At 36.5% G+C, this 12,902-nt stretch overlaps 1 protein-coding gene across 1 annotated transcript in view; it reads left to right on the plus strand.

Annotated features, from left to right (window-relative positions):
- Positions 1–12,902, plus strand: part of Lama2 (laminin subunit alpha 2) — a 571,985-nt gene that overhangs the window by 142,819 nt on the left and 416,264 nt on the right. The window contains exon 3 of the mRNA XM_076552567.1: positions 326–438. Coding sequence (XP_076408682.1) covers positions 326–438 — 113 coding nt within the window. The remainder of the gene's footprint in view (positions 1–325; positions 439–12,902) is intronic.

A 12,902-nucleotide genomic window follows, 5' to 3' on the forward strand; every position in this document is an offset into this window, starting at 1 on the left:
GGAGAGGTTTTCTTTATCAGCACACTAGTAGGATTTCTGTACTATTTCTTTGCACTTTGTTTCTAGAAGTATCTTTAAGGCTTTCCATTGTAGCTGGTGGTCAATGTTTGGTACCTTCTTCTGTAGCTGAGATATGTCAGCATTTCCTGCATGTTGTGTAGAACTATGAAACCACAGAGATGCTTTGGAAACAGAAACTGCTTTTTTTTTTAATGCCCGTTATATGCAGGCCTGTTCTACCTCTTCATCTTTGTTTTACTTTTCCTTGATGAAATAGCTATAAACTCCTTATCTGATATTTTCCTTCTCCGCTGCCAACATACAGAGAGACATCCGATTACGAATGCTATTGATGGCAAGAACACGTGGTGGCAGAGCCCCAGTATCAAGAACGGAGTTGAGTACCATTACGTGACCATTACTCTGGATTTACAGCAGGTAGGGCACTTCTTGTCATTTTCCACTTTTGAAATTATACCTTGCATCTGTGACTTGTTTAGTTAGCAATTTTTAGATGAAGGGATATGCTTTCTTATCACTATTATTTTCTCGATATTGTAACAAAGGGCCCTGCCCATTTCTCATGTAGTCATTTATTGATCTTTGGCCCTTATTTCTAAAGCACAACTCAAATGGATCCATGTGGATAGTTTAGACATGATTAGAGGCTGAGTGTCTCTTAAAAGGTTGGGAGTGGTGATAAAAATATGGCTCCACAAAATTTTATGTGAAGAAAATACAATAGCAAAGTTTAAAACTTACAAATCAAAACTTTGCTACCACTCTGCTGATAGTGTGCACACTTCTAAGGCTCTTGGGTAGCAAGGTCTTGAGTAAATTGTTTTTGATTACTGAGAGTTGCACAAGCTATAACAGTTGATTTGCAAATTAAACATGGATGACTAAACAAGGTACTAAGTCTTGTAGATGTATAAAATTTATGTTGGAGGTCAGAGTTTGTATTTTCTTCATGATATTCAATTCAAGCTGAGTTTAATAACCAATACTCATCCTCATTCCAAAATCATTTAGTCTCCTGGAGGGATTTAGGATGGAATTTGAAAAGATGTCCCCCATAATTTTCTCCCAATACATAGTAAGATAGTGCCGTTGACTAGAGGTTAAGACAAGAAAGTTTGAACTTAGATGGATTATGATTTAGCTTGTTTTTCTTTCATTTTCTTGCAACATCATAGAAAAATCATCTAGCTGCACCTCCTGTGCAATGTGGAGATAGACTAGTAAGAATACAAGGATATGGTGAAGATGCTTAATGACATAGACTTCACCGTGAGGCCATGGCTGTCATAGGATACTATGGTTTGATAAGTAACCACTAGCAGCATAGACTGACACTAGACCCAAGAATTAAGCATCCCTTCTCTAGGATCTTGGCCCTTCTTCATGAAGGCTGCACGTATTCCAAAGCTTATACACGGCTGCTCAGGGAGTGAGCAAACTAGCAGGTCTCCCAGTAGATTCTCCTTTATCCCTCCAGGGACTCCTTGGCACCTAGGCAACTGGATTAGAGCAGGATCCCAATGCTGAAGCTGAATAATCAGCTCACCTGGGTTTATCTCTACCCATTAGAATAGTGTTAGTCTTGAGTTAGTTCTTAGTTCTGTCTGGCCATGGAGTACAAATGCCATCCTGACATTCTTTAGATTAGTTGACCTGTAGATGAATTTCCAAAGGATCTTTCCCTCAAAAGGGACTTTTTTTTCTGAGTATAGACAACTTGGTCTTTTATTGATCTCAGCAGCCATGTGATCATTAAAAATCAGCCTTTCCAATCAAGAGAGAGACTGCAGTCCATTGACTCAGGTCATTACTGGTGATAGGGAATCAATAGAGAGTGGAGGTTTATTGTTCTCATTTATTCTCTACTTATTTTTTTATTGCACATGGATCAAGAAAGTCAATTATTAATATCATGTGCACAGATTACTTAAACTTTCCTTTGAGCTGGACAACAATATCAGTTATTTGTTATCAAATGGAGCATCATTTTGCCTCTTAGTTTATAGCCATATGGTGCAATCACGGGTTTTAACTTAATCCTCTATAGTCAACTAATCCATCATTAATTTAGCAAGTCAGAGTTTATCTGAAAGCAATGTTTTTTCACTGAAGGCAGGTATGTATTCCTCACTGTGTTTCACATACTGATTTCCACATGACACATGGTATCTTCAGAAATAGGTGGTGTTTTCTGTGTTTATGCTTCCTCCCATGTCATATAATAACCTTAAGTTGAGTTGATATTCTAAAGCATCTTCTACAGTTATGTTTTCATAACAAGTGAATGTGTTATATTTATAATAAGGTTAACCTAACTCCAGATTCTGAATTCATCAAGTAGAATTGGCTCAGCGGCTATAGGCTCAAATGGTCTGATAGTGTGGCACACAGCCATTTTATATTTGTGTTTACTTTCTCCGATCCCTAAAAATTAGCTTAGTATAGACATTTAAGAGAAGGCAAACTCATATACAAGGTAAGTGCTCATTTCTACATGACCCAAGATTTTAGTTTAGTCAATTAATTAATGTTGTAAAAAATTAAGCATGTTTTATAACTAAGTTTCATAATAGAATTCCTTATACTATAAAGGGTTTCACACTGTCATGTGGCCTCAGTCTGTGGATTAACAAAATTTAGAAGGTGTTCTGGTACTATTCAGCTCCAGGACAGAGATGCAGGAAAGCATCTTTTAATGCAGCGATAACCAGAGAAATGTGGGCATCCTTTACTATCTCCCCCACTTCTCACAACATCACCTCGAGGCAGCTGGTGCTATTACTCCTATTTAATAGTTTTTAGAGGGTTTAAACTCTGAGACATTTGTTTTTCCAAATTATTAATCTTATATCTCCTTAGATAAACGGCACCATCTAGTGACTTTGGCTTTGTGTGGATAACTTAAGTCATTGGTCACAAGGTTCAAAGCTCCCATTTAATAGTTGAAGAGGGCAGAAACTTAGAAAAATGAATTGGCCTTCTTTACAAAGCCTCCACCAGGCAGTGATGTGGTTCACACCTGAAGAGTTCAAATGCAAAATTACAAGTACGTTAGAATATCCTAATAAGACTCTGAAGACCCAGGCCTATAGAGCTCATAAGAGTTGTAATTTAAATATATTTCTATATGTAGTTCAGGTTCAAGGAGTGAGTACTTACTGTTCTGGCTTCTACTGGGAGAATAATACTAATGTCTGTGTTATCAAGGACAGCCCATTAAGATCTCTCATTATCTAACACATACTGGATGCTTCCAGCATGACATAACTACTGTCTTTTTCCACACACCTCGAAAGGATACCTAGTTACTCAGCATCATGCTAGCTATTGTCAGATCAGAGTCAAAGCAATGGTGTTGTAAGGAATAGGCAAATATCACCAACTCTCACTGACTCAGTGAGAGGTTTAGTTCTTCTAATTCTGAGATATACATACAAATCTTGGCAAGTACTAGTGATTTTGTTTACATATTCTTGACTCTTCTGAAAATGCTTTTAATAAATTACTATTTTAAATACAAGGAGCAGTCATTAACATGGCTTGATCAAATCATCATCAATTACACTTAGAAGATTCTTTAATGGTTTAGCATCTGAGACAAGCACTAGAAAAAAATAAGACAATTTATTCAGAAAAAAGTAGCTCCTTATTTTATAAACAGATTGTTTTCAGACATTTATTACTAAGGGATGTTAACATTTCCCAGTTCTATTTACTCACAGCCTATCTTGAGCAAATGATTTAATCATGCTGTGCTTTGCCACTGAGATTAGCAGAATAAATATTACATTGTGGCAAGAATATGGAATAATGATTATCGCAGCATAACAACTAAATTCCATCTGGCAAGCATGGCTATTATTAGGATGTAGAATCAGCATAAATTCAAGTAGAAACTATACTGTTCCATTGAAGTATACAACAAAGCCTAACATCAGGATTATGAACAAAATTGTAAAGCAAGTTAGAAGATGATAATGAACACTCAAAAATTCACAGGATGTCCTAATTTTTCTTTTATTCAATTTCAAGATGTCATGTGACTATGTCATGATTTCTGATTTCATTGATGTCTCATGGGCAACACCAGGCAAGGTCTTGTTCTCAGTTTAGAGCAGTTTCTCCTAAAAACGGGACCAGGTATGCAAGGGCACTAATGGCGACCCAAGATAAAACTATCTGAACACAATGTTTAAGCAGAGGAACCTCAGCTCAACAAGCTGAGCTTATATATATATACATATATGATTTTATAATTAACTTAATTTCACATATCAGCCAGGGATTCCTTGTCCTCCCTCCTCCCACTCCCCACCCCCCAGCCCTCCCCCAATCCACCCTCCATTCCCACCTCCTCCAAGGCAAGGTCTCCCCTGGGGAGTCAGCCCAGTCTAGTAGACTCAGCCAAGGCAGGTCCAGTCCCCTCCTCCCTGCACCAAGGCTGAGCAGTTTCCAGCATAGGCCCCAGGCTCCAAAAAGCCAGCCCGTGTACCAAGGACAGGTCCTAGCTCCACTGCCTGGGGGCTTGGCTTGATCTGTTTGGGAGGCAGCTGTGCATTGGTGCCAGGTCCTGGGCTCGTTGCATGAGTTGGCTGTTTGAATCCTGGGACTTATGCAGGGACACTTGGCTCGGTCTGGGAGGGGGGAATGGACCTGCCTGGACTGAGTCTACCAGGTCAACCCCGGTCCTCGGGGGAGACCTTGATCTGGAGGAGGTGGGAATGGGGGGTGGGCTGGGGGGAGGGGTGGGCGAGAGGGGGAGAACAGGGGATTCTGTGGCTATTATGTTGAACTGAATGGTGTTGTAAAATAATAATAATAATAATAATAATAATAATAATAATAATAATAATAATAAAAAACAGTTCAAGCTAATCAACTGTCCCACTTATCCAGAGGACCTGGTCCAGTTCCATGGGGGCTTCTCAGCCATTGGTTTGCAGTTCATGTGTTTCCACTAGTTTGGCTATTTGTCCCTGTGCTTTTTCCAATCATGCTCTCAATATCTCTCACTCATACAATCCCTCCTTTCTCTCACCAATTGGGCTCCCAGAGCTCCACCTGGGGCTTGGCCATGGATCTCTGCATCTGCTTCCATCAGACACTGGATAAGAGTTCTATCATGACAGGCAGGGTGTTTGGCCATCCTATCATCAGAGCAGGTCAGCTCAGGCATTCTCTCAATCATTGCCAGTAGTCTACAGTGGAGGCATCTTTGTGGATTTCTGAGGACCTCTCTAGCACTCTCTTCCTATTCCCCTAGGGTCTTCATTCATCACCGTATCTCCCTCCCCATTCTCCCACTCTGCTCCTGATCTATCTAAGCTTTTAGCTTTGGCTTAAACACTGTGCTGGAGTCGGGGTGGTGGGGAGACAAGGCTATCACCATATACACTGATAATTGATATGCTTTAGCCCATGCCCATGGAACTCTCTAGACAGAGAAAGAGAATTGCTAACCTCAGCAGGAAAAGAAATCACAAATAGAGAAGAAATTCTTGCCCCATTGGAAGGTATCTGGTTATCTAAAAGGGTGTCTGTTGTCCATTGCAAAGGACAACAAAAAGGGGACTCGCCAGAAGCCAGAGGCAACCGAGAAGATAAGCTTTATTGGGATGCACATTAGTCTGGTCACTTATTTTATTGCTGTCCTTGGATTTGCTTAGGGAGATAGCTGACCAGTAGGTAGAGTAAAACACAGAGGAACAGCTTTATAGTACAAATTTTTGTTGGTTTGTTTTTAAAAAGTTTAAACCTTATTTTATATGTATGGGTGCCTGGCTTCCACAGAGGCTGAAAGAGGGCACTAGAAATCCTGAGACTAGAGATATAAAAGGTTGTAAGCCATCATGTACATGTTGGGACTCAAACCCAGGTTCCTTGGAAGAATAAGCAGTGCTATTAACTGCTGGATCATCTCTCCTAGTAGATGTTGAAATGATATTTTTAGTAGACTTTGTTAGCATGTGTGAAAAGTACTCTTTCTAAACAAGCCAGGAATTCTATGGAGTTACTTATGCTCACATGTAGGTATCAGTTCACCTTCATCTGTCACTCACTGAAATGCATTGATTAAATAGGATTGTCTTAAAAATTGTGGAGATCATATGATGCATATTAGTGATCTAAATATTTTATTTGTTGACATTATAGAGCTGTATTTCATGAGACAGGTTAACATTATTTTATTTTAAAGAAAGTTATTTTTGGAAAAGGGTGGAATTAGTATTTTTAAGTATACATTACTATATTTTAAGTATACATTACTATATTCTATGTGATCAGAATAAAAGACAATTTTTCTTATAGCTTAGATTGTTAATATGATTGAGACATTCTTTAATAGTAGTGCTTATAACTTTAGTTTAAGGGAGTTTGATACCTGCTTCTGGCCTCAGTGGGCAGTGTACACATGCACATACACCCTCCCCACACACATATATACTGGAAGAAACATTAAAATCAATGTTTTTAAAAGTTAATTATTTTTTGATGTTAAATTATTTGTTAATAACATTCTGCATCCCCATGGTTCAAAGAGAAATTTTGGGAAATTTACCAATATTCAAAAATTAAGCAAAACTCTCCTGAACAAGTAATAGGTGGAAAAGGATATTTTAAAAAATGAAAAACTAATTGTGCAGTGGTCATGGAGAGATACCATATCAAAACTTAATGAATGAAGCAGAAGAATTTCTCAAAATGATCTGAATAGACAAATACACTGAGAAGAAACAAAAATCTCTATCAGCCTACTACTGTTCCTCAAGGAATAAACAAACAGATTAACCCCCGAGTTAATAGAGGTCAGAAAATAATACAGATCAGAGCAGAAATAATGAAACTGAAATGATCAACAAAACTAGAATTCAAAAGATATATTAACAATGTTGGCAGAGCCTAGCTAGATTATAGAAAAAAGAAAAGACTCAAACAAGATCAGAAATAAAGGAGAATAGATTGTAACAGATAACATGTATATTGAGCAGGTTTAAGATTATTGTGAAAAGCAATTATCTATATACCAATAGACTGTAAGCCTAAGAGACATGGATGGATTCTCAGACAAGATAACCTTCCAGGGCTAAGTCAAAAAGAAATAGAAAACCCAAATGGTCCAAAGGAATAAGGGAATTAGTGATGGCACATATTTTTAATCCCAGAATTTAAGAGGCAGAGTCTTCAGAGAAAGTTTCAAGACAGCCAAGGTTTCACAGAGAAACCCTGTCTCAGCCTCCCCCCACCAAAAAAAAAAAGATTGCAGAAATTGACCCACTAATACATGTCCCCTAGAAGGACCAGCAGGATGGCTCAGTGGATAACAGTTCTTTTCATGCAAACTGATGGCCTGAGTTTAGTCCCTAGGATTCACATGAAGGAAGGAGGGAACTGACTCCTAGAAGTTGTCCTCTAATTTCTACACATGTGCTTTCATACATACATGTATATGCACATACACAAGCATACAGATGTATACATGTACACACACACATACACAAATGTACATAAATATTTTTAAAGTCTCCCTTTGTAGAAAAACCCAGGACCTGTTGGATTGCTGAACTCTATCAGACATTTAAAGAAATGATGCCAATATTTCTCAAAACTTTTCCTAAAAATCAGAAACTTTTTTAACACTCTGAAATGCTTTTGTAAGAGAACAGGAATAGATTGATATTAAAGCTAGATTAAGACACTAGAAAAATTACAATCAGTATCATTGTTGAACCTAATATTAAAAAAAATATTAGCAAGCCTAAAGCAGTATCACTTGAAAATAACCATTCACCACAACCATATAGAATTTATCCTTGTTACACAAGGACAACTCAACAAATGCAAGTCTACCCATGTAATATAGCATATTAACAGAATAAGGATAAAAATCATATGATTGTCTCAATGGTATAGAAAATACATTTGACGAAACCCAACCTTCTTTTATGCTAAAATCCTCTAAAAAAAGAACAACTGGCTATCAAAGGCATGCATATCAACACACTAAATTCCATATAAGACACACCCATAACTAACAACATTGTACTCGATAGTGAACAATTGAAGGAATTTCATCCAAGACCAGTAGCAAAACAAAGGTGGTACCACTGGTACCACTTTTCTTCAGTATGGTGCTACACACCTTAGCCAGAGTTTTTAGAGAAGAAAAATAAATAAAACATCCAAATCAGAGAAGAATGTGAATTTTCTCAGTTTACAAATTACATGTTCTTATATACAGAAAAACCTAAAGAATCACCAAAATAGTTAAAACCACTAAAAAAAAAAAAATCAGTGAATTCACATTATTATGCAATGTCAATCACTATCCAAAGGAAATCGAGAGCATTGCTTTACATAATGGTATACACAATATAAAATGAAATAGAGATACATGTGAAGTATTTCTACCCTACAATCTATAAAGCATAGATAATAGTAATTGGAGAAGATGGAAATAAACATCATCTGTCTATTGCAGCTTCATGTGTCAGAAAGAACATTTAAATTCCCTGGAGTCTTTTCTACGGAGGCCACTGATGAGGACTCTGTCCTCATGGGCCTGGCATTTCCTGAAGGCTTCACCTTGGGGTTAGGACACAAATATTCAGTTCACAGAAAGCATATGATAAATGTTCTCACCAATTCTCTTTCCAAACATACTCCAAAAGTCTGTCACCTTTTCATTGTCTGTGTGTCTCTGTCATATTTATAGCATTGTTTGAGAAAGGCTCCAATTATTGTAACTGTCTTTTGTAACCAAGTTGGGAACCACAGGCTATATTTACTTGTTTATTTGTCTTTGTTTTGTTATGGCATGCCATTTGTTTTTCTAAGTGGTAAAAGATGAGATGTAAGGGTAGGGACAGGAAAGACTGACACAATGTTGCTGTTATGTTATTTAAACAGTGTCAACATACTTTCTTGTTTATTGAATTAGTAACACAGCTAGACTCAAGTCTAGTGCTATCATGGAACACTATTGGGAGATATATGTACCATTGCGGCAAAGCTAACTGACTATTGGGAAAATGCTTCTTGGAGTCACTGGTTAAATTAGATTAGTTCATAAAAAGTAGGAACAATAGAACATAGGGAAACAAATTGCTTTTAAAAAGGCTGTTGGAAAAGATCTGTTAACATTTTAAAATCATACCAACTTTGTGATGGGAAGCCTGAATAAGACATCCCAAAATAGACCAAATGAGGATGATTTTCACAGCTGCCTGATGGCTTCTACACAAGAAACATCTTTATTTCATCGTTTGACTGGAATCTTTTATGTTTCCTCATTTTATTCTTAGAATTTATGTTTCTCCTTATTATATCTTACTATACTTATGCACACAAGTCTTGGACTTGCAAATTTATGCCATTATTCATATATTGAATATAATTACAATGCCTATTTATAGGTAGACATGATTTACTTTCATAAATACAGCTATATGTTTCAGTTATAAGCTGGAATATATGTGTTTTAATTTGTAGAGGGGACATGATTTTATGTTACCCTGACTGTAAAGATGTAAAAAATCCAAGGAAGACCATAATAAGGCTAGGGACAACATTAGGAGACCTATCCTCCTACTTATTACATCTTGGTTAGTTCTTTGACCTTCACTAGAATCTCTCTTTTTGTGCTCCTCAGTTGGGTCACATGTGGAATGTGGCAGTGCCACTGCCTTATTCAGAGGATTAGTATAACGAAGAACTAATGATATGTAGGAAACTGCCTCGCATACATGCTGCAAATTTACTTGCTATTCAGCAAATAACACTTCCTGGCCTTCAGTAGTGAACATGTGTTGAGCGGAGAGTGAGTGGGCTACTTGTGATGGGTATAATAATGGGAAGCTAAACTAAAATTAGAGTAAATTCAGAAACAGCTTAATTACTGAGATGTTTAAATGATACCGTACATTTTATGTCATATGCAAAATATTTTATTCTTTGTATTTTAACTAAAATTTACATAGATAGGACCTGAAAAACATTGCTTTGTCACTGAAGTACTTTTGTATTTCTTTGTATTATTATGTTGTTACAGCCTCCAGATTATTTGGTTTTAATCAAGCAGTAACCTTGTTAATCACTGCCACGTCCTTTATATAAACTTTATAGACATGATTTTACTACGCCTTATTTTGTTATCATTTACATGTATACTTTTCTATTCCTTTATTAATTCAAACATTTTTTGCCACTTTCTGTTTTGTCTCATAACCATATATAATTGATTTTTGAGGTTTTATTTACTTGGGAACACATGCTTTTTAATAAAACTTATTTCATATATATATATGTTTATATACATATGTATAATTATGAATAAAAACATACAATATTTTTGCCATCACAAACTCAGAAATGTTGAAAATGTAGTGAAAATTGTTGAGTATTTGCTATCCATACCTATCCAAATAGCCATCATGTAGATCGAGATACTATGCAAACTAAATTGTCTCTCCTGCTCTTTCTTACTCCTTACCTTCTTAAGTAGTTGCTTTTCTATTGATGTGAAAAGACACTGTGGCCAAGACAACTTATAGGAAAAAGTCAGTTGTGGGCTTACAGTTCCAGAGGGTTAGAGCCCTTGATGGTGGATCTGAAGGGTCAAGTGACTGGAGCAGCACTTGCTGACTCACATCTAGAACCACAAACAAAAGGTCAAGAGAGTCCACAGAGAGTGAACTGCCAAGTTCAGCCACCAGCCTTGGATAGACTCTTGTCCACTGAATGATATTTGCAGGAGCTTTTGTGGGTGGTGTCATTCTAAGGTCAGAAAATTTGTCAGGACTTTTCTTTCACAAGTTAGGAGCTTTGGTAGAAGGAGTCTTGACCTAAAGGCACCACTCCCATTATCTCAATGCAGATTTAGCCCTTTCTAATGATACGCATTTTCTTAAATATTATAGCCTCTCTTCCAAGACAGGCCTTGACAATTACATCATGAGTACCGGTTTCCTTTTCCTCTCCAAACTGTGTATTTTGTATTTCTTTTGTTGCAGACCTGCATAAAAGGTATAACTAACAACCCCATGACACAGTCAATATTGGCTTTTTTGAAATCTCCTCTACCAAAGAAATTAATCCATTGCTTTAAATTTAGACTTAGGCAAGTTCTTAAGACAAGGACAGAAAGCACATTCCAGTCAAAATATCCCAAGAACAAACGGTCTCTAGTCTACTTGCGAACATTGTTCATTTTTGAAACTTCTTGATCCAGGTTTCCATAGCCAACATAATTTTCAGCATTATTGTCTTCCAAGCTCCTACAGGATGGCATCATAGCTCCACTCACAGCTATAGCATTCAACAGTGCTTTTAGGTCAAAGCTCAAAGCCTTCTACATTCCTGGTGGCGGGGAGAAATTGACAGCTGGAGCAGCAGCTGGGAGCTCACATCTTGAACCACAAATTGGAAGCCCAGCCCACAACTAGGAGTGCCTGTGGTTTTCAAGACCCCAAGGTTCATCCCCAGTGGGGTTTTTCCAAACTTCTTCTACACACTTCTAGTGAGAGCACACCTGCTAAGTCATCCCAAACAGGTCTCCTAACTGGAGTTCAAGTATTCAAATTTCCTAAAATAAGAGGGACATCTCATTTAAACAAACACACCCCTTTTCTTGCCAAACAACCACTAATCTGCTCAGGTCTCTTCATCAGTTGAGGCCATTTGACCATGCAGTCTTCTCTGTGGGAGACTTTTAATTCAGAGAATAGAAATCTGTAATTAATACTTCTTCAGAATTTTCATTTCTGTGTAAGATTAGTAAGTTAGGGTTTTTGAAACATTTATCTATTCCATCTGCAAATACAAATATATTGGCTTATAATAGAGAATTATATATTTTTTATTTTTTTAATGTATAAAAGATTTATAGTCATTTCCCTGTCTATTACCATATGTATAACACCATGATTCTTTTCTGGAAAGCTTTGCTAATATTTATTATTTTGTCAATCTTTTCAAATAAATGTTAGCTTGGTTGATTTTAATGTCTTATTGAATCATTATATTGCACTGAATTCTGCCTTTATGTGACCCAATTTTTGCTTTCTGTTAGTTAATTTGGATTTTATTTGTATTATTTTTCCTACCTTCTTGAAGTGGATAAATACATTACTAATACTTTCTTCTTTCTTAGAATATTTATATAAGACAACATATTTACCTCTCCACAGCTTTTGCTATCTTTTAATTTTGACACTGAATTTTTTGTTATCATTTATTTTAAAACACTTTAAAGTTTCCATTGTAACTTTTCTATGTCAGCAACTTTTTTTTAAAAAAAGTGCTTTGTGTCTAAATTATAGAATGTTTTCTCTCTTTTGAATTTTTTCTCACTCAGTTCCATTGTGGTCATTATATTTTTGATTGTTAGAGGCACGGCTCTTTTGAAATTTGTTTTGTTCAGCTAATGTCATTGCAATTTTGCATCAAGAATGCAGATTCGGCTGTTGTTGGTGCAGTATTACATATACATCAGTGAACTATGTATGTTTTTGTTTCTATATGAAGATCCTAATGGAGACATACTGGCTGAGATTGGAACTTTATAAGCACATTGTAGCAGTACTGCTAACAATACTTCTGTGAATTTCCTGTGGCAGCAGTCTCCAGCTGCTTTTCCATAAATGCTTGTGTTGTATAAATTCTCTTTGACATCTTTGTGTGTTACAGATGTATATTCTATCAACATCATACATTTGATTTGATTCAGAATTAAATGATTCTGAAAATTCTTCCCTAAATTGGACATACATTTCATTTATACTGAATGTTACTGCTGATACTTGGATTCAAATAACTAAAGTCTCACCTCTATTTTGTTTATGTTATCTCAGACTCATATTTTACTCAGCACTTTCCTTCTTTGG

This window comes from Peromyscus maniculatus, chromosome 16, assembly GCF_049852395.1.
Source record: "Peromyscus maniculatus bairdii isolate BWxNUB_F1_BW_parent chromosome 16, HU_Pman_BW_mat_3.1, whole genome shotgun sequence".
Lineage (NCBI taxonomy): Eukaryota > Metazoa > Chordata > Mammalia > Rodentia > Cricetidae > Peromyscus > Peromyscus maniculatus.